The following is a 22,740-nucleotide window of genomic DNA, read 5'->3' on the forward strand; positions in this document are numbered from 1 at the left end:
CCAACACCTTCACAAAACCCCACCACCCCACCCCCTCCCACCACACCCCCCCCCACCTTCCCTTCCTCCCCCCCCCCACCCCACCACACCCCAATCCCCACACCCCCCCACCCCCCCCCAACCATCACCCCCCCCACCCACCACACCTCCCTCCCACCACCCCCTTTAAACTTAAAAACCACCTGCACCCCATCCCACCCCCACCATTACAAGCCCACAAACACCTTATCCCCCGACAACACCACCCCCCTCCCCTCACACCACACCCCCCACAACCCCCCACCACCACCCCCCCCCCCCAAACAACACAACCCACCAACCCACCCACCCACCCCCCCACCCCCAACCTACCACACACCTACCCAACCCCCACCAAACCCCTCCACCCCCCTTCCCCATTCCACCCCCCCTACCCCCCTCCCCACCCCCCCAACCACCCCATCTCCACACCAACCCACCCCCACCGCTTCATCACCACCATCACCCTAACCCTAAACCCCACACACCTCCCACACCCCTTTACCACCCCCCCTCCCACCCTAAAGTGGTTCAAGTTAAAAAACCCAATCAAAACCAACCCCTCCACATAAAATCCAAGACCAAAAATCATCATATTCAAAAACACAACATCCTCAACACATCTTACATACAAACAATCAAAACACACCATCTAAACATCTCAACAAAAACACACCACAAAACAACAACAAAACCAAAAAAATTACATTCAACAATATCACACACAACCACCCAAACAAAAAACTTACACCAAAACAACCAAACACATAAACCCCCCTTTTCACAAACCCCAAACACACCAACAAATACCCCACCCAATTAAAACAAAATCAACCCACACAACAACATCATCCCATATTTACCAAAACATCCCCCACCACACAACCTCATCACCAATCCTCATCAAAACCTAAAAACACACAATTCTTTCAAACCAACCTCATCACACAACTAATCCAAAACCCAAACCCATAATCACACATCAAAACCATCATCATCACAAATCATCCCCACCTCCCCTTTAACAAAAACCCTCATCATAATATCAACCACATCATCAAAAACCCAACACATCAATCATCAATCTCATCACCATAAATTCCCACAAAATTTTCTCAAACAATATCACATCTCATCCTCATCTTCAACCATCATCACTCACCATTAATTCACTAATCAACCCCGTATATTCAATTTAAACCTATCAACATAAATTCAAACATCAATGTACCATCACATCGTCAATTTCATCAAAATAAAAAAATACAGTTAAATTTGGAAAATTTTTTTTTAATCAACATTTAAAAATTGTCTTATGTAGAAAAATTATTAGAATAAAAAAAATTTTAATAAAAAACTTAAAGAAATCTTTAGTTACTCGTTTTTAGCATAAATTATATTTCTATTAATTTGATGCATGTATCACAGCTAACATTGAAATTTACACATAGAAATATCATCACTTTTTAATTTTTTGAATTTGTGGCCTTTCCAGATTCCCATACCTGCTGATTATTATAGATATCTGTTGTTTGACATTTTTAGATTTGATCCAAAACAAATATTTCTTTACTAGTTTAGTTTCTACAGCAGCACCTGCCTGATCCTGATGGTGGATTCACCTGTCGGTGCGATGATCAGCCGCTGCCTCCGATCTAGCAGAGTAGATCTACAGACCCCAGATAGAAGCTGCTGAAGGATGGGAGCCAATGAGCTGCAGACATCCAGCTGAGAGGAATTCATAGATCAGCTGTTCCTGCAGCCTGTTCCTCTGGTTCAGGTGCTGCTTCTAGATCTGACTTTCTACGCTGAACACGGTTCTCCTCCTGATATAAAGAGGCAGAAATCAAAGAGTTCTGCTGCTGTTTGCAGTTAAATGTGACTAAAAAGAAGCAAAACGTCTGAGATCATCAATAGTTTTTAATATTATAAATATTTCTCAGGCCGAAAACAAACAACCAGAAACCTGAAGAAAGCCTGATTTATACTTGATGGGTCAGATTACATCCTTGTAGAGCCCCACCCCTCCACATGGGGGCGTCATGGGTCAGTATGCAGGAAAACATGGCCGACGGCCGACTTGCAGCATGTGGTCTATACTGCCCCCTAGAGTTGGCCAGAGTTATTTATAAGAGGAAAAATTGCAGGAAGAATAAAAGCTGCGAACACTTTGATCCAGGAATCTGCTTCCCACGCAGGAAGTAGGCGTCGATTGTTACCCAACCTCACTAAGAGTAAAGATGGACGGGGCTCTGAGGGTCGGCCGAGGCTGATGGGTAAAAGGAGGACATGTGGGTGTCCAGCTCCGTCACCCTCCTCTGCAGCTCTGCTCTGCGGAACAGAAGGTCCTTCAGAGTTTGATGAACTGGAACCTGGAAAACATGAACAAGTTCAGAGAAACTCAGATCCTGTTCCCGGGAATAACGGGTTTCCTGTGAGCGTTTGTCCTAAAGCCGCCGGCGGCTGCACCTGTGGCCTCATGCGAGGGTTCCAGCGGGCGTAGTAGCTGGTCCACAGCTCCAGGTGTCTGGAGGAGATCAGTGGCTGCAGGACGTGGTTCTCATAGTTCACAAAGAAGGGGTTGGTGAAATCACTGGGCTGGCTGCAGGACACAGAGCAGATGTGAGGTCATACGCAGCTGGAGCCACAGCAGAGGTCAGAGGTCAGCGCCTCACCTGTTGATGTAGGACCACAGGGACACCGTCTTGGTTTGAACCTCCTGGGAACGACAGAAGCACATTCCCAGTGAACTTTGACCCCTTCATACCTGAACTTCACCCAGACCCGTTTCCATCAGTCAGAAATGCAGGTTCAGAATTTCGGTATGAAGCTAATTAGCGACATCAGGCATCGAAGGAGAAACCAAACGTTTGGTCTCAGCTTGGTGACTAGTCGCCCAAATGGACCAAACTCCAGCTCCAATGAGCTGCAAGGTCATTTGATGCAATAAAACATTTTGACGGGAACTGCTACCAAGCTAGTTAGCTTCTAAACGGAGAAGATCTAGACAATTACCTTGTCCTGCCGCTCCTGCTCACTGTTGCAGAGGAAGGTGCCGAAGAGGCAGCTGTAGAGATGATCCAGGACGGTGATCAGGAACAGCTCATTAAACTCAAAGGCAGCAGGAAACTACGGAGATCAAAGGAGAGGAGAAGCTTGATGGAGATAGAAGGTCTCTGCCTCTGGGGGACATAGAAGGTCTCTGCCTCTGAGGGAGATAGAAGGTCTCTGCCTCTGAGGGAGATAGAAGGTCTCTGCCTCTGGGGGACATAGAAGGTCTCTGCCTCTGGGGGACATAGAAGGTCTCTGCCTCTGAGGGAGATAGAAGGTCTCTGCCTCTGAGGGAGATAGAAGGTCTCTGCCTCTGGGGGGCATAGAAGGTCTCTGCCTCTGAGGGAGATAGAAGGTCTCTGCCTCTGGGGGGCATAGAAGGTCTCTTACCTGCCGGGTCATCTGCCAAACACAGTCCATGAACTGGACGAACAGAGGGGACCGCTCCGAGTCAGCATGGCTCTCTTCGCCGTGTCCAACACGCTGCAGGAAGACATGGTAGTGAAGATCTACAGCGCATAGATCTATAGCAGGTATGTTTTTGCTCTTACAGATGCAAATTTGTGTCCAAAGCTGATCCACTCCTTTTCCAGCAGAACCTGAACAGAGCAACATGGTTAGCTTTGGTTTGACAGCAGCAGCAACGGTTGGGAGCTGAAGCTTCACCTGGAATCCCTTCAGAGTGCGGTAGTAGCTGTCCAGCATCAGCATGGAGAGCGCCGTCAGCTGGGCGGTCCGGTCCCAGCCGTCGCCGCAGTGAACCACCACCGAGCTTTTTCCAGACTCCACCTTATCAGCTATCTTTGCTGCTCCAGATAACAGCAGCTGCAGCAGGACAGACATGTTAGCACCTCCCTTCAGGCCCATCCCAGACCCCCGTTAGACACACTCACCCGTAGATGGTCCAACCAGTGGGTCTGGTCCACAGCAGAGAGCCAGCGGGCCTCATCGATGGTGGGATAGATCACATGCCGGACCTTCCGCAGAGACTCCCGGATCACGTGGATGTTAGGGATCTCCAGGAAGATGAGCTCCATGTTGGGATAGAAACTTTCACTCTCAAATCCTCCTTCTTTTGCCTTCAGGTCGTTTTGGTCAAAAATGAGAGAAAAAAGGAAGGAAGCTGAATAATCACAGATAACCCAGGAAAATCAGGTCATTTCTAGAAGTTAACTGATGACAATGAAGCTTTGTGCTCTGTGAACCTTCTTTAGCTCCTCCCACTAGCTTCACCTGGATGCTAATGGCTTTGAATGAACAGCTAGCCACAGCGCTAACCAGTGCGCCCCCGTGATACCGTGGTCTAACGGTCACTTTGTTCACTATAGACATATTTTTTCAGTTGAATTATCAATCAGGTAAAAATTTATCGGTCATTGCAAATGCTAACGCTACAGATGCTCCCGACTCGGCGCACGGACGCTGCGATATCTTATTATTGTTGTCCGGGCAACCACATCATTGTGGCGACATTCAGTCAATCATATAGCGTGACGTCACTGATATTAACAGGACCTGAGCAGATCTGATACCTACAGCATCTATAAATGGCCACTAGGGGGCGCAGTTCATTGGTACCTTGTTAGAAAGAGCCACGCTGATCTGCCGAGCATCAAAGATGGTTAGCTTGTGGGACTGAGCGTTAGCATCGATGAGGATCTGGAGGAAGCGTTCGTCCTCCTTACAGCGGCGGTCCACAGGTCCTACTAACGGCTGGCTGCAGCGAACGATTGCTGCCTGAGACTCTGGGTGGATCCAGGACAGGACCTGCAGAGGGACAGCAGGAAGGTCCACGTCCTCAGTGTCATTAACCAGGAGGAGACGGGAGGAGCTGAGCTGGTTTGGAACCGCTCTGAGGGATCAGGTCTACGGTGAAGTTAACTGACCGGAAGGCGCCGCTTGGCTCTGAACGCCGCCACCTGTCTGATGCTCTCCTCCGTCAGGTTCTTGGGCAGCACCAGGATGGAGGGGTAGGTGTCACACAGCTCATAGTGAAGGTTCATCCTGCTGATGCTCCAGCTCTCGTTTGGAAGCCCCTGATGGAAGACAGAGGAGGAGTTCAACCAGCAGAGGGAGCCGTTCACCAGCTTTAACCAGTCGCTCAAACTAACTTAGTTCCTTAATCAGTTAAAACAACCAGAGCTGATCCACAGATAAACTCAGAAACAGGAAGTTAGGATTAGTTAAAGTTAGTCAGGATTATTCAGGATTACTAAGGATTAGTTAGGGTTAGTAAGGATTAGCAGAGTTAGTCAGGATTTGTTGGAATTAGTAAGGTTTAGAGTTAGTCAGGGTTAGATCGAGTTAGTCAGAGTTAGTCAGGGTTAGTCAGGGTCAGTCAGAGTAAGACATGGTTAGTTAGGGTCAGTCAGGGTTAGTTAGTTAGTCAGAGTTAGTCAGGGTTAGTTAGAGTTATTCAGGCTTAGTTAGAGTTAGTCAGGATTATTCAGGATTAGTAAGGATTAGCTGGGTTAATCAGGATTAGTCAGGATGTTGGAATTAGTCAGAGTTAGTTAGAGTTATTCAGAGTTAGTCAGAGTTAGTCAGGGTTAGTTAGGGTTAGTCAGGATTATTCAGGATTAGTAAGGATTAGCTGGGTTAGTCAGGATGTTGGAATTAGTCAGAGTTAGTTAGAGTTATTCAGAGTTAGTTAGAGTTAGTCAGGGTTAGTTAGTTAGTCAGAGTTCGTCAGGGTTAGTTAGGGTTAGTCAGGATTATTCAGGATTAGCTGGGTTAATCAGGATTGGTCAGGATGTTGGAATTAGTCAGGGTTAGTTAGAGTTAGTCAGAGTTAGTCAGGGTTAGTTAGAGTTAGTCAGAGTTAGTCAGGGTTAGTTAGAGTTAGTCAGGATTATTCATGATTAGTAAGGATTAGCTGGGTTAGTCAGGATGTTGGAATTAGTCAGAGTTAGTTAGAGTTAGTCAGGGTTAGAGTTAGTCATGTTTAGTTAGGGTTAGTCAGGATTATTCAGGATTAGTAAGGATTAGCTGGGTTAGTCAGGATTAGTCAGGATGTTGGAATTAGTCAGGGTTAGTTAGAGTTAGTCAGGGTTAATCAGGGTTAGTTAGATTTAGACAGGGTTAGTTAGAGTTGGTCAGGGTTAGTTAGAGTTAGTCAGGGTTAGTTAGAGTTGGTCAGGGTTAGTTAGAGTTAGTCAGGGTTAGTTAGAGTTAGTCAGGGTTAATCAGGGTTAGTTAGATTTAGACAGGGTTAGTTAGAGTTGGTCAGGGTTAGTTAGAGTTAGTCAGGGTTAGTTAGAGTTGGTCAGGGTTAGTTAGAGTTAGTCAGGGTTAGTTAGAGTTAGTCAGGGTTAATCAGGGTTAGTTAGAGTTAGTCAGGGTTAGTTAGGGTCAGGTTACCTGTCGGTTGTACTCTGCTATGGGCTCGTAGACCTTCCAGCCGTCCACAGGAAACTGCTCCTTATACTTGAAGGCAAATGAAGCCTGAGAAGCAGCAGGTTCAAATGTTTAAACCAATCATCAAACTTTGCAAAACATTTGTTAAAAAATTAAAACCAAACTAAAAGTCTAGAAAACACGAAAGCATGGAAACGACCTCTGTTATGTTTGTCTGAGAAAAGCTTTTAGAGCCTTTTATTTCAGACTAAAAATATGAGGAATGTAGAATATTCCTCTAAATCAAATCTATATAAATGTTATTTTGAATGATTTTATCCATCTGGGTTGGATCACCCAGCAGGACAGATGATGAGCGGCAGACCAACCAGGCTGTAGGACAGAGGGAAGGCGTGCTTGGTCAACACCTCCACCATGTCCGGCTGGTTCTCCTCCGGTTTATAGGTGAACAGGGCGCTCCTCATGTCCTGACCAACCGCAGAGAACGACGTCTATTAAATCAGGGATCATTGATGGGAGATGATTCACAGGAGCGTCGCTGGTTTACCTTACAGACCAGCTCAATCCCCTTGGTGTCGTCTTCCTGGTTGGGAACAGGGATGGCCTCCAGGCGGCTGATAGCTCCCAGATTCACATCCAGAATGAAGGAGGAGTCCTGGATGAGAACATCAGCGTGTTTATAGGAAGAGCAGAATCTCATAGGAACCTCAGAGGAACCAGGAGAATGAGGTTCTACCTTTACAGATCCGGTAAAGTAGAGCTTGTAGTCGGTGACGGTCAGAGTGCCGGTGATCAGACCACTGAAGGGACAGATGTACATGACATCCTTCACTGAACATCAGGTCCCAGGAGACAAAAGCAGAGAGGAAGGTGAGTTTAGCTGCTTGGTGCAAAAAGAACCAATCAGAAGATGGAAGACCTTCAGGAACCTGTGATCTGGACGGTTTCTCCTGGCAGAAGAGGAACCTGGTTTGGAGACAGTTTGACCAGTGGACCAAATCCTAAGGTTGGACGGTTCTGAGGAGAGCAGAGAGGAGTCACAGCCTAAAACCAGTGAGGAGAACGGACTGGAAATGGACCTTTAAAGCTCATAGCTACATGTTTACTCCTCCTGGCCAGTAGGTGGCGCCTCACGCTCACCTGCTCTGTTTGTAAGCTGGTTGCTAATGCTAATCCTTGGTTAGCATTAGCAAATAGATTCAGAAGGAAAGCGGTAAACTCTGCATTCCCATTAATGATTTACCGTTTAAATGATGTTTTTATATGTCGACATTCAGTGGATGTCTTTCAATCATCTTTGGATAAAAACCTGTAGCTTTGATCTTTAAACTGTAAACAATCAGAAACAGAAAATCTTTGATGAGTCTTTCCTTCCACATTTGATCTAAAATGTTTCTCACAGACAGCTAAGATGACGTTGTAACATAACCACTATGTTATTTTTTCACCTTTTGTATAAAGCACTTTAAAGTGTACCAATGATATACTGTCTGGTAGAACAGTTATGTCTTTGATAAAATTATTTCAAAACTCCACTGGTTAAAAAATGATGATGTAAATTAATATGCTGGGAATATTTTGGTGTGGAAACATTTTTGAATAAAAAGGGGCGTGTGCATCGGCGCGCGCGGCTCGACAGGTGAGAAAGACGCGCACTGACAGTTCTGTGCAGCGGGAGATTTTGTCTTGTTGTCCGTTAAAAAGAAATCGAAAAATAAAGGAAGAAAGATGAACCACAGACAGAGTTTGTCCCAGCGCCGCAGATCACCGCAGAGATTTGAGGTAAACTGATTGTCGGAGTTTGCACCCAGAGGACGCCGCCCGGTGCAAAGAGACGCCGCCCAGGGGGGAAAAAAAGACGCTCCGGTGAGATCTGGACCTTATTTTTCTTTTTGGGGATTTTTGGTGGTACCACTCTTTTTCTAATCCTTTTTTGGGGCGGGTTTACTGTTTGGATTTTTCGTTTTGCAAAAGACTTTGGACTGAAACGGTTCCAGGACTTTACTTTGGGTTCGAAGTGTATGGAACTCCTGTTGGGACATTTTTATAAGAAGAAAAAAGAGACGGACAGTTTTGGACTTTCAGTTATTAGTGATGTTTTTGTTTGTTTTTTGCAGATATAAATTGAGACTTTGAGTTTACTTATAAATTGGTTGTGAAGGTTTTTTTGGTTTATTTATCATTTATACTGAAATATTATTGAATTAAACTTTGGATTCCTTGGTAATAGTTTTTTTATTATTATTATTATTATTATTTTAAATAAATCTTTGTTTTTCCTTAAAATTGTAATATTTTGCCTGATTTCCTGTGAAAAAACCCCCTTGAGTTTTTGTGAGTTCCGCTTTAATCTGGCTGAATTTTACAAAATGGTGGCCAGTATAGGGCCAGGAATATAATATCAGGTTTTGGGTTACATGAGTTGATACATTTAAAGAGAATCCTGTTTTACATTTGGATTTATTTGATTTGAGTGTTTTTTCTTTTAAGATGGATAACACACCCTCTCAATCACAACATGCTGAGGAAAGAGTTATTGATCAGGATGAGGAAGAAAATGGAGCAGGTCTTCTCGTAGATCAGGAAGAGCCAATTAGCACCAGAGGGGGAGAAACCTGGGTTACTAGGAGAAATCCAGTAGGTGAAATAACTTCTCTGATTAGCTCCCTTTATGTATCAGATAATGATGTTGAAGAAAGAGAAGACGACGAGGAGGAATATCTCCCTATGTCAGACATAAATTGTATCAGGAATGATGTAACCAACATGGGGGTTAGGATTTCATCATTGGAAGAAGATTTTAGGGAGTCTGTAGAAAGTGCTTTGAATAGGGAGCAAAACATCAGGACATATGTAGACAGAAATGTTGAGGCCCTGGAGCAATGCATGAACACAGCCTTTAAGGAATTTGAAGCTAAGATCGTAGACTGTTTGCTGCGACGAGATGAGAAGTGGAAGGCTGAGATAGAGAGGTTGAAGCGCGCTAGACTCTCTACAGCTATTCATTCCCTTGATAGTGGCAGACCAAGTCTCCCTGTGCCATCTGATCATCTCTCTTCTACCATGAAACATACTATCCCTGAAACATCATCTCCACCTTTAGCCCTACCTGTTCAAAGGGTACCACAAGGAAGCTTTGGATCTTCATGCCTTCAAAGGACGGATCAATCTACCACCTACATCCCTCCAGGAGCAGTTCCAGTCACGCCATCAACAAACTGTGGGATAGTAGACCTCCCGGCATTGACCTCCAATCAGACAGTTCCAACCTCAAGTAGAACATCTGTAGTCATTTCCAAGCCACCTGTGCACATGGAGTTTCCCACATTTGAGGGTGCAGAAGAGGTTTCTGATGTCTTAAATTTCATTGATCAGTGCGAGACATTCCTAACAGTACGGCCCCTGTCTGATCCTGAACTATTGGGAGCCTTAACAGCTGTCTTAAAGGGCTCTGCTCGGTACTGGTGGAGTGTGGCTAAAAACAAGGTTCACAACTGGCTTGAATTTAAAAATGCCTTTTGTGCTGCTTTTCTGCCTCCCGATTATCTGTCAGAGGTGGAAGAGAAATTGAGAGACATGGTCCAGTTGCCAGAGCAATGTCTGAGAGATTTCGCCTTTGAGTATCAAGCACTATGTCTAAGATGGAAGCCAGACATCAGTGAGACGGAGCTTGTAAGAAGGATTTTAAACAACTGCAATCCGAAGATAGCAGGCTGTCTTCGTGGCACAGTCAACTCTATTGATCAGCTAATAAAGGTGGGATCCCAGGTTGAAAAGGACTGTGCTGGTGTAAAAATCTACTGGGGCAAAGTGGATCAGCATAAAGCCAAGGGAAAAGGCCCAGCAAGACCTAAGGCGAACCCCAGAAAGCCAGCCGACTCTGTATCTGTGGTTCAGCGAGGCCCTGCATCCTCTCTCCTTCATGTTCCCATAGAGGTGCGTGACAGGATGTATACTGGATACAGCTTGCACCTATTCCCTGATGAGAAATAGTCAGTGGAAAATAATTGCTCGAGAAGGGGAGGTTTTAAAGCCAGCTGACAACCAGAAGTTTGCTCTTGCCAATGGCAAAACCTACAGCGCTTTGGGGAAAGCAACAATCATTTACAGTTGGCATGGAATGATGTGGTCTTTAGAGACTTTTGTGGTTGAGGATAATAATCTCACCTTTCCCATCATCCTAGGACTGGACTTTTTGACCAAAACCTCTACCATTATCAACCTAGGTGACCACACATATGGGGTAAAAGGTCCAAAAGGTTATACCTTTTATCCTTTTTCATCAGCAGCTGCTCCAGCATCACCTGTGCATGCTAGTCCTTCTCCACTTTCTTTGATCCTGGCTCTGCCCATGGAAGAGGACAAAATACCCAACACAGAATTGTATCTAAGGCAGACTCAACATCCACCAGAAGTCCAGAAGCTTCTGAAGGCCTGGCCATCTGTATGCTCGGAGACATTGGGTAGAACATCTGTGGAAGAACACCGAATAATAACTACCGATGACATACCCATTCGCTGCAGAGCTTACCGGGTGTCTCCTTTCAAGCGGCAAATAATAAAGGAGCATATTGAGGCAATGCTCAAAGACGATATTATAGAGCCATCACAGTCATCATGGGGATCTCCGGTTGTCCTTGTTCCCAAACCAGACAAATCTTTTCGATTTTGTGTGGACTACAGAGCTTTGAACACCAAAACTCTTCAGGATGCCTATCCCATGCCCATCATACATGAGCTGTTGGAGTCAATGACTGGAGCAAACATTTTCAGCACCCTGGACTTGAAGTCTAGATATTGGCAGATGGCAGTGGCAGATGACAGCAAAGCAAAAACTGCTGTTATTACTCCATTTGGACTTTATCAATTTAAGTGCATGCCATTTGGATTGAAAAACGCTGGAGCATCCTTTCAACGTTTAATGGAGAAAGTTTTAGGAGAGCTACGGGGAAAGACCTGCTGTGTGTACATTGATGATGTGATTGTTTTCTCAGCCTCTGCTGACCAGCACATGAAGGACCTGGACACAGTCTTTGAAAAGCTCTCCCATGCCAATCTGACCCTAAACCTTAAAAAATGCAACTTTTTCCAGCAAGAACTCAAGTTTCTTGGACACATTGTGTCGGCAAAAGGTGTTCAAGTGGATCCAGAAAAAACCCAGGCCATTACGGTTTATCCAACTCCAACTAACCAGAAAACTCTACAGAGATTCCTTGGAATGGTAGGCTGGTACCACAAGTTCATCTCACATTTTGCAGAAATAGCTACACCTCTCTATCAGCTGCTCAAGAAAGATGCAAAGTGGGAGTGGACAGTTGACTGCCATCATGCTTTTATGGAGCTGAAGAAAGCTTTGGTGGAATCACCCATCCTGGGACAGCCAGATTTCAAGTTGCCTTTCGAAATTCATACGGACGCCAGTGACGTTGGTCTGGGGGCCGTCCTGGTCCAACCAACAACTGATGGAGAAAAAGTTATTGCTTTCGCTTCAAGATCATTGAAGGGAGCAGAACAGAACTACTCCACCTCAGAGAAAGAATGCTTGGCAGTTGTTTGGGCAGTAGAAAAGTGGCGGCACTTTGTAGAGGGTACAAAGTTTACCATTTACACCGACCATGCTGCCCTAACCTGGGCATTCAATTGCCCTAGAACCAGTTCTAGGTTAACACGCTGGGTGCTGAGGTTGCAAGATTTCAGTTTTGAAGTGAGATATAGAAAAGGAATGCACAATGTAGTGCCTGATGCCCTGTCCCGAGCGATGCCTTCTGACCCGCCCGGACCAGCACATGTAGCCCTGAACTCTGCTAATGCCTTGTTGGGTTTACCCCTATCAATGGCAGAAATCAAGGAAGAGCAGGAGAAAGACTCAGACCTCATGGAGATGGTTCAGGATCCAAGATACCAGAGGCCTGACAGGATCCTCTTCCACAAAGTCCACGATCTCTGGTATAGGAAAACCCCACTTAAAGATGGCATGAAATATCAGTTGGTGGTTCCCAAGTCATTGGTTCCTCAATTTCTCCAGTATTTCCATGATCGACCACTGAGTGGACATCTGGGCAGACTAAAGACACTCCTCCGGCTGTTGGAGGTAGCCTGGTGGCCGTCGGTTCGTAAAGATGTATGGACTCATGTAAAGAATTGTGCAGTTTGTCAGAAGTACAAACCAGAAAATCAAGCTCCAGCTGGATTCCTGCAACCCACATCTCTGACAGAACCCTGGGAAAAACTTGGGGTCGACTTAATGGGACCTTTTCCACGCAGTAAAAAAGGAAACATCTTCCTTTTTGTGGTGATCGACTACTTCACGAAGTGGGTGGAAATGTTTCCTTTAAGAGACAGCAAGACACAGAGGCTCATCACTATCCTCCGGGAGGAGATATTTACTCGTTTTGGAGTTCCTCAAAGCATTGTGTCAGATCGTGGCCCCCAGTTTACCAGTCAAGAGATGTCCAATTTTTGCTCTATGTGGGGGGTAAAGCACTATTTTACCACCAGCTATCACCCCCAATCCAACTTAACTGAGCGGGCTAACAGAACTATCAAAACAATGATAGCCTCATTTGTTGGACAGAACCACAATCAGTGGGACAAACATATATGGGAGTTCCGTTTTGCCATCAATGGTGCTCAACATGAGACCACAGGGAGAGCCCCTGCAGAACTAATGTTGGGACGTCAACTTCAAGGGCCGTTGGAGAGGATGATAGCCAAACCACCATCACCTCAGCAAACCATATACAAGTTGATGGAGCGACACAGTGAGATGAAGGAAGAAGTCAAACGGAAAGTTGGGATAAGTCAAGCCCGACAAGCCAAATATTACAATGCCCGGAGGAGAGGTGCACAGTTCCGGCCGGGAGATTTGGTCTGGGTAAGGTCTCATCCTCTTTCCAAAGCAATAGATGGTTTTTCCTCAAAGCTAGCGCCAAAGTGGTCAGGTCCAGCTACAGTGAGGAAACAGTTAGGCCCAGTAAATTATCAGCTCCAGTGGAGGGACCAGCACAAAGGAACAGACATAGTTAATGTGGTTAACTTAAAGCCCTATTTTGGAGTTCAACCTCCTTTGCCTCCGGCTGGGGGGGGGGGTTGTAACATAACCACTATGTTATTTTTTCACCTTTTGTATAAAGCACTTTAAAGTGTACCAATGATATACTGTCTGGTAGAACAGTTATGTCTTTGATAAAATTATTTCAAAACTCCACTGGTTAAAAAATGATGATGTAAATTAATATGCTGGGAATATTTTGGTGTGGAAACATTTTTGAATAAAAAGGGGCGTGTGCATCGGCGCGCGCGGCTCGACACTGACAGTTCTGTGCAGCGGGAGATTTTGTCTTGTTGTCCGTTAAAAAGAAATCGAAAAATAAAGGAAGAAAGATGAACCACAGACAGAGTTTGTCCCAGCGCCGCAGATCACCGCAGAGATTTGAGGTAAACTGATTGTCGGAGTTTGCACCCAGAGGACGCCGCCCGGTGCAAAGAGACGCCGCCCAGGGGGGAAAAAAAGACGCTCCGGTGAGATCTGGACCTTATTTTTCTTTTTGGGGATTTTTGGTGGTACCACTCTTTTTCTAATCCTTTTTTGGGGCGGGTTTACTGTTTGGATTTTTCGTTTTGCAAAAGACTTTGGACTGAAACGGTTCCAGGACTTTACTTTGGGTTCGAAGTGTATGGAACTCCTGTTGGGACATTTTTATAAGAAGAAAAAAGAGACGGACAGTTTTGGACTTTCAGTTATTAGTGATGTTTTTGTTTGTTTTTTGCAGATATAAATTGAGACTTTGAGTTTACTTATAAATTGGTTGTGAAGGTTTTTTTGGTTTATTTATCATTTATACTGAAATATTATTGAATTAAACTTTGGATTCCTTGGTAATAGTTTTTATTATTATTATTATTATTATTATTATTTTAAATAAATATTTGTTTTTCCTTAAAATTGTAATATTTTGCCTGATTTCCTGTGAAAAAACCCCCTTGAGTTTTTGTGAGTTCCGCTTTAATCTAGCTGAATTTTACAACGTAGCAACCTAAAAGCTAACAGTTATATTTTGAATGGTGGATGGAAGTCAGAGTACCAGGAGAGATCCAACACATGCAGGGGGAGACCATGCAACATGACCCTGGGCTGGGATTCAAACCGAGGACCTTCTGGCTGCAGATCTACAGACCGTCTGTGGCTCAATCTGTCCATTTTATTCAATATGCTTAGCATAAACCTGTATTAAGGTTAGCTAAACCTGTATTAAGGTTAGCTAAACCGGTATTAAGGTTAGCTAAACCGGTATTAAGGTTGGCTAAACCTGTAGCTTCCAGGTTAGCTAACCTTAAAGCACTGTATGAAACCACAGAGTTCAGTCTCTGGATGGAGTCCTCCATCAGAGAACCAGCTGAGGGTCAGCGCTAACAGCTGTTAGCTCAGTTAGCTCTGGGGTTCAGAGAGCTGATTATTAACGTGAAGGATCATTGAATGAAGGATGAGATGAAGGGGGACAGAACACGGTTACCAAGGAAACACTTGCCTCATCTTCATCTGAGCTCTGTAGAGGAGGGAAAGAGGGAAAAAGATGGCTGAAAGGACAGATACAGTACAGCTGATTTAGCCTGGTTAGCCTGGATAGGAACCGCCTAGCATAGTTAGCCTGGATAGGAACCACCTACCATAGTTAGCCTGGATAGGAACCACCTAGCCTGGTTAACCTGGATAGGAACCACCTAGCCTGGTTAGCCTGGATAGGAACCACCTAGCCTAGTTAGCCTGGATAGGAACCACCTAGCCTGGTTAACCTGGATAGGAACCACCTAGCCTGGTTAGCCTGGATAGGAACCACCTAGCCTAGTTAGCCTGGATAGGAACCACCTAGCCTGGTTAGCCTGGATAGGAATCACCTAGCATAGTTAGCCTGGATAGGAACCACCTACCATAGTTAGCCTGGATAGGAACCACCTAGCCTGGTTAACCTGGATAGGAACCACCTAGCCTGGTTAGCCTGGATAGGAACCACCTAGCCTGGTTAACCTGGATAGGAACCACCTAGCCTGGTTAGCCTGGATAGGAACCACCTAGCCTGGTTAACCTGGATAGGAACCACCTAGCCTGGTTAGCCTGGATAGGAACCACCTAGCCTAGTTAGCCTGGATAGGAACCACCTAGCCTGGTTAGCCTGGATAGGAATCACCTAGCATAGTTAGCCTGGATAGGAACCACCTAGCATAGTTAGCCTGGATAGGAACCACCTAGCCTGTTTAACCTGGATAGGAACCACCTAGCCTAGTTAGCCTGGATAGGAACCACCTACCATAGTTAGCCTGGATAGGAACCACCTAGCCTGGTTAACCTGGATAGGCACCACCTAGCCTGGATAGGCACCACCTAGCCTGGTTAGCCTGGATAGGCACCACCTAGCCTGGTTAGCCTGGATAGGCACCACCTAGCCTGGTTAGCCTGGATAGGAACCACCTAGCACAGTTAGCCTGGATAGGAACCACCTAGCCTAGTTAGCCTGGATAGGAACCACCTACCATAGTTAGCCTGGATAGGAACCACCTAGCCTGGTTAACCTGGATAGGCACCACCTAGCCTGGATAGGCACCACCTAGCCTGGTTAGCCTGGATAGGCACCACCTAGCCTGGTTAGCCTGGATAGGCACCACCTAGCCTGGTTAGCCTGGATAGGAACCACCTAGCATGGTTAGCCTGGATAGGAACCACCTAGCATGGTTAGCATGGATAGGAACCGCCTAGCATAGCCAATCAATGGCATCAATTCCTTCATCCTCCAGGAACTGCCTGCATGCTCTCGCCACATGAGGCCGGGCATTGTCGTGCACCAGGAGGAACCCAGGACCCACTGCACCAGCATAGGGTCTAACAATGGGTGCAAGGATTTGATCCCGATCCCTAATGGCAGTCAGGGTGGTGTTGTCTAGCCTGTATAGGTCTGTGCGTCCCTCCATGGATATGCCTCCCCAGACCATCACTGACCCCCCACCAAACCGGTCATTCTGAACGATGTTCCAGGCAGCAGAACGTTCTCCACGGCTTCTCCAGACCCTTTCACGTCTGTCACGTGCTCACGGTGAACCTGCTCTCATCTGTGAAAAGCACAGGGCGCCAGTGGCCCACTTGCCAATTCCGGTGTTCTGTGGCAAATGCCAATGGAGCTCCCCGGTGGCGGGCAGTGAGCACAGGGCCCACTAGAGGACATGGGGCCCTCAGGCCACCCTCGTGGAGTCTGTGTCTGATTGTTTGGTCAGAGACATTCACACCAGTGGCCTGCTGGAGGTCCTTCTGTAGGGCTCTGGCAGTGCTCCTCCTGCTCCTCCTTGCACAAAGGAGCAGATAGCGGTCCTGCTGATGGGTTGTAGACCTTCTACGGTCCTGTCCAGCTCTCCTGGAGGAACTGCCTGTCTCCTGGAATCTCCTCCATGCTCTTCAGATTGTGCTGGGAGACAGCAAACCTTCTGGCAATGGCAGGTATTGATGCGCCATCCTGGAGGAGTTGGACTGCCTGTGCAACCTCTGTAGGGTCCAGGTAGCGCCTCATGCTAACTTCATGCTATACTCTGATTACAAAGTGTTCCTTTACTTTCTTTTGAGTTGTGTACTATTCGGAATATTTTTAAGTATTAAGGTTTTAAGGCCAGATTAGAGATGCTTGTTTTTCTAAATTATGAAAATAAAGTCATAATGTTAGTTCTATCAGAGATTTAAATCAAAATATTATGCCCTACATTCATTTATTAGATTCTAGTTATAAAATAATAAGAATAAAATCATAGCGTTATGAGATTAAAGCTTCAATAGTACCAGATTAAAACCAAAACTTTTAGGAGAATAAGATTACAAAATAAAAAAACTGAGAAGTCATAAAATAATGAAAATAAATTTGTAATATTAGGACATGAAATTAATGTGTTTTAATGTTAAAATGTGGTAAGATATAAGATTAAAGAAAATGCTTCCTTTGATGTAACTTTTCCTCCTCTGGATTAAAAAGCTCAGGTTGATGTTTGGATAATATAATGCTGCAACTTTACACTTTAATCAAAAACTTGATATTTTCATTATGGCCTTAAAACTTCCTATGCAGACAATATATAAATTATATCAAATGGTTAAATTTATTCTACTTTAATGTTTACGTAGATTTAAATGTCAGTTTTTTTTTTCCTCCATTAATAAAAACCTTTAAATTTAACTAATTTCTTCCTGATTTGGAGGAAAACTTCTGGGATGGATTTAAGTTGCTGTCAGCTGTGAGGCGGGATGATGAGGCGAGTTCTTACCCAGGAGCTCAGCCGTTTGGACACCTGCAAGACAAACGGATCAGAACTCATCAGAACCAAGTCTGCAGGTCAGATGGAAGAAGATCGACTGCATCTGAAAACGACCGGAAACGGCGGAGATTCTGTTTACAGCAGAGGAATTAGCCGGCATAATGCTACGTTCAGAACGCACGCTGCAGCAGCAGCTGCTTTACATGCAAAGTCAACGGTTGATGCGCATCACGGCGCAGCCAAAGGTCCCGCAGCGCGTTTTCAGCATCTGATCTTTGAAGGCAGGATGGTAATCTGGATGAACTGACTGCACAGACCATGTTTTCAGGAGGACTTTCTCACTTCAACATAGATTCTAACGCCCACCGTGCATCAGATCCACTTTACCACCGCGCAGCTAGAGCAGCTAAGATGCTTCAGCCGCGCGTCAGAACTAAACTGGTACAAGCATCAGAAATGAAGCAGCGTGTTTTAGCCGCTCCTGCTGCGCGCGCTCTGAACGTAGCTTTACTACTTCCTGTTTCTGGTGACTTCGTTTCAAAAGGAATTCAGTTACTATGATGAACAAGTTACTGTAAAAACTGACTTTAGCTCGTTTTAATTTACAGACAGTAACAAGAAACTCTGCTAGCTTGATGCTAAGCAGCTAAATTAGCCTGTATGCTAACTGAAATGAATTCCTGCATCTTTTATTTTTCAGTCTAAAACTATTAAACTCAAAGTTTGTTTTAAAGAATAACAAAAAAACTAAAGCAGTTCTTTATTTTCTCAGCGCGCATCAGACCCACTTTACCACCGCGCAGCTAGAGCAGCTAAGATGCTTCAGCCGCGCGTCAGAACTAAACTGGTACAAGCATCAGAAATGAAGCAGCGTGTTTTAGCCGCTCCTGCTGCGCGCGCTCTGAACGTAGCTTTACTACTTCCTGTTTCTGGTGACTTCATTTAAAAAGGAATTCAGTTACTATGATGATCAAGTTACTGTAAAAACTGACTTTAGCTCGTTTCAAATTACCAAAAGAAACAAAAATTAAAGATAGCTTGATGCTAAGCAGCTAAATTAGCCTGTATGCTAAATGAAATGAATCCCAGCATCTTTTATTTTTCAGTCTAAAACTATTAAACTCAAAGTTTTTTTTAAAGAATAACAGAAAAACTAAAGCAGTTCTTTATTTTCTCATTTCCATCCGATGGAGAGAATATTAATTTATTTCTTTAAAGTTTCCCTTTGGGCTTTTATAACGTCTCACTTTTATTCAGTTATGTTATAAAAACAATAAAGAAAATCATCTTTAAACTCAAAGAAAAATCTTTTTCTAATCAGGTTTTCAATGATAGATATTCAATAATAGATTCATACGTCCCTCTATGAGCCGCATTATTGCTGCTGTCTAGAACCTTTTTCACCGTTTTCATCTAATTGAACATAATGAAGCATAGATCTATGTTTTTAGAGCCTCCATTCACGTATTTCTAATATTCTGTGCCTGAAGCAGGAATGAAGGCTGAACAGCAGACGTTCCTCCTAAAAAAGTTTTTCCTTTAGCTAATATTTAAATGCAGCATCTATGAGAGGTTTCTATGTTTCTGTGCTGACCTTTGTGTCTCTGCTCAGAAGGTCCGGTTGGGCGGTTCTGGAGATCTGGCTGGATAAGGTGGCTGCGATCAGCTGCTTACACCACTCCACATGAGAACCTGCAGAGCTGAAACACGATGAACAACAAGCTCAAAGTTCGCTTCTGGTGAAAAACAGCGTTAATCAGCTGATTATCCACGATATTAAAGCCCATCAGACCATAAATCACCTTCAGATTATAAAAGGAAATAGAAATAAATTTGTTTCAGTTCACTGATGGCGGATTTAGCCTCTAAAACGTCTACAGCGGCTCTTATAGCGGCTAAAATGTAAATAAAGAGCTAAATAATTTAATATAAAATAAATGCCTGACTTAAAAGCTTTACTGGTTTTTAATAGATGGATAAAAAGGACATTTAAAAAAAAAAAACAGAAATATGTTTTTAGAGCCGTTTTCCATTTAATTAGCTTGGAATTCATGTTTTTAATAATATTTTAAAGGCTAAAAAAAGCTGTTGGTTGTTTAAGATGGAAACTTATTTACTAAACAAGATAAAAACAAATAAATAGGTTGTTTTTCTAAAAAGTCCTGTACTTGGCGGCTCTAGACAACTTTTTCTTGGTAAGACTCGGAGCAAAATGGCTCTCTGGAGATGAAAGGTTGCAGAACGCTGATCTAGAGGAACATTTTTGGTTCTGCAGAACGTTTGCAGGCAGCGATGGAGCTAAATGCTTCTGTCTCCTTGAACCCCAGTGGGCCTCAGCAGATGGCCGCTCACACTGAGCCTGGTTCTGCTGGAGGTTTCTTCCTGTTCAAAGGGAGTTTTTCCTCTCCACTGTCGCTACAAGCATGCTTAGTGTGAGGGATTGCTGAAGAGTCAATGAGTCGATGCAATCAGCTGGTTTTCCTTAGATAGAAAACTTTGAATCAATCTGACTGGATGATCTGGTTGAACTGGATCTATAAAGTGACCTGAGATGACATGATGGGAATTGCAGCTATAGAAATAAAGTAAATAGAAGTGAAATGTCCTTAGTGGCTAAAAGAAAGTGGAATTTGCCTGATTTGGTCCTTTAAGGCTGCCGTAGCTCAGGATTCAGCAGCCTGGTTAGCTTAGCTTAGCCTGTCAGCTGAGCTCTGCTGTTTAAGAGGTTCATGACTGATTGATTGATTAATTTATTAATTAATTGATTGGTTTAATCAGTTTCATCCCTTTGAAAATAAATTAGTTTTTTAAAGTTATTTTGTCCAAATCGCTGCAGCAGATAAAACATAAAGTAACATAACAGAAAGAAAATCAGTTTCATGATCAGCCTGGAAACTGGAGGTAAAACCAGAACAAAGTTTGGCTCATTTCCTGGTTTTTCAGGAGGATCTGAGAGAATCTTAGAGGAACAAACCATCATTCTGACTGTGACTGTAGAACCGATCTGACTAGAAGCAGGCGATGCCGTCTAGATAAAGGTTAACCAGATCAGACCATCACTATAAAACATTCATGAATGACGCTCAGAGGCAGACATTCATTGGTTAAGCGGATCTATTTCCTCTCCTCAGAGGAAGGATCCTTCATTCAGGAGGAAAATACTGCAGCAATAAAGGAAACATAATTATAATTTAATGTTTATGTAAAATATTGAAATAATATGTAAAATATAATTACTATAGCAACGCAATAAATCCATTCATATCACATGTTCATCATTAATTAACTTTGTATTATTATTAACACATTAATGTTATTGTGATTTATTTGTATATTTTATATTACATGATTTATAGACGTCATAATGACTCTGCGATGTGATTGGTCTATTTATTTATTCTAAGTTAAAGTTAATCTACTGATGCTCTGAAACAGTCTGCGTCAAACTGATGAATTTATCTCTATTTTAAAAGTCTTCAGTCCCTGAAAATAAGAACATCATGGTTGTTTGATGCTGCAGCGCACTGATCGCGACCGGTCTGACTAGGGAGTACCAATATGGCGGCCGGTGGCTTCATTCCAACCCCGTACTACCAGCAGCTATCAATAATCCAGGGAATAAACAGAGATCAGTCAGATCTGGTCTACAGGGCCGTTCTCCTGCAGGATGGGGCCCTCATGGGGCCAAACCTAAATGAGATCAGCAGCTCAGAGGATCTATGTGAACATTTCTGTGTCACAGTAAGGGGGGAGGGGTGGCCTAGTGGTTAGAGCATAGAGCTATGAATCCAGAGGTTGAATGCAGAGAGGGAATTTCTCCAGTGTGAGATAAATAAAGTTTAATTATTCTTATTGATCATTTCCACCTGAGAGGAGAATAAATAAGATCAGGATTAATAATCAGTCAGATCTGATGCTCTACGTCATCACTTCCGGTTTGAGGTGCAGAGTCGCGCGAGCCGCTTTCAGATTAAATCATTTATTAACCCGTTATGTTCATTATTAATGGAGGGGGGGAGGGGGGGGAGGGGGGGGGGTCAGAGCCGGAACCCAGAGCAGATGGACCGGAAACCACCGGAAGCAGAACCTTTTCTCCTTCAAACCTTTTAAATCAATAAACGGAAGTAAATCAATAAAAGATGTAAGCGGAGAGCAGAACCGGTCCAGAATCTCCGCGGTTCTGGATGAACCCGGAACCGCTGGATCCGGTCCAGTCTGATGCTCTGAGGCCCACCTGTCCGCAGCATCAGAACCGGAAGTGGCGGCTGGATCCGGGCTCCACGCGCCGCCGGTCGCTCTGCTTCCGTCCTTCCTCTCCATCTGCTGAACGGTTCTGATGGTTCGGTTCGGTTCGGTTCGGCGGGTGTTCCTGGCTGCTGCTCGCTGGTTTCCTCTGCAGCTTCTCTTCCTCTCTGCAGCTCCGCCTACTTCATGCAGCCAGGCGGCGCACATCAAAGGAGCAGCGATAACTCCAGATTAATGAGATTAAAACTGAGATTAACTGGAGCTGGATCTGAGATATTGATCTGTTAAAGAAAGGATGGAGGGATGCTGAGAAGTTTAACTAGATGGGATGGTTTCCATGGTTACAGTGATAAATTTACTGGGATCCATTAAAAAAATATAGATTTTTAGTTTCATCTCTTATTAGTTTAGTATAAGAATAATAACTAAGATTATTTATAACTTCCATCTGCTTCTCTGCTTATATTTATATATTATACATGCAGGCAGGGCCGGATTTAGGAAACGTGGGGCCCTAGGCAAAGACAGGCAGGGGGCCCAGCCCCATTCTCCAGATGTAGAAATGTTAATAGAATAGACATCCATTATCTGTTCTAGGTTGTGTCCCTCTCTTCTTGTCCCTTTTCTTCTTGTTTTCCTCTCTATGTTTTGTACTCAGCTGACTTTTCATGCTGTCTCTAAAGGAATGAAAGATTTTTTCCAAGCACTAAGCTCACTTAGCTGATTGCTCCTTCCTGTGTTTCCAAAAAGGCCAAAGTAAATAACCCAGTCCTTCTCCATCTG

At 44.2% G+C, this 22,740-nt stretch overlaps 1 protein-coding gene across 2 annotated transcripts; it reads right to left on the reverse strand.

Annotated features, from left to right (window-relative positions):
- Positions 1-1,920: 1,920 nt before the first annotated feature.
- mtmr1a (myotubularin related protein 1a) lies at positions 1,921-22,179 on the reverse strand. Of its 2 annotated transcripts, XM_038272855.1 has the most exons (19): positions 21,947-22,179; positions 19,307-19,412; positions 17,722-17,745; positions 14,955-14,972; positions 7,356-7,443; positions 7,163-7,257; positions 6,974-7,081; positions 6,795-6,893; positions 6,430-6,513; positions 4,956-5,105; positions 4,648-4,836; positions 3,963-4,148; positions 3,736-3,894; positions 3,621-3,668; positions 3,460-3,552; positions 3,034-3,147; positions 2,694-2,737; positions 2,488-2,620; positions 1,921-2,390 (listed from the first exon to the last, which is right to left on the reverse strand). In XM_038272855.1, the coding sequence occupies exons 1-19, from the start codon at positions 22,162-22,164 to the stop codon at positions 2,247-2,249; spliced, it is 2,100 nt and encodes a 699-aa protein (XP_038128783.1). In that variant the 5' UTR covers positions 22,165-22,179; the 3' UTR covers positions 1,921-2,246. The 2 variants fall into 2 exon arrangements, with proteins under 2 accessions (XP_038128783.1, XP_038128784.1); XM_038272856.1 differs by lacking the exon at positions 14,955-14,972.
- Positions 22,180-22,740: the final 561 nt, after the last annotated feature.

Source organism: Cyprinodon tularosa, unplaced genomic scaffold (assembly GCF_016077235.1).
Source record: "Cyprinodon tularosa strain WSP-4 unplaced genomic scaffold, ASM1607723v1 ctg843, whole genome shotgun sequence".
NCBI classification, from domain to species: domain Eukaryota; kingdom Metazoa; phylum Chordata; class Actinopteri; order Cyprinodontiformes; family Cyprinodontidae; genus Cyprinodon; species Cyprinodon tularosa.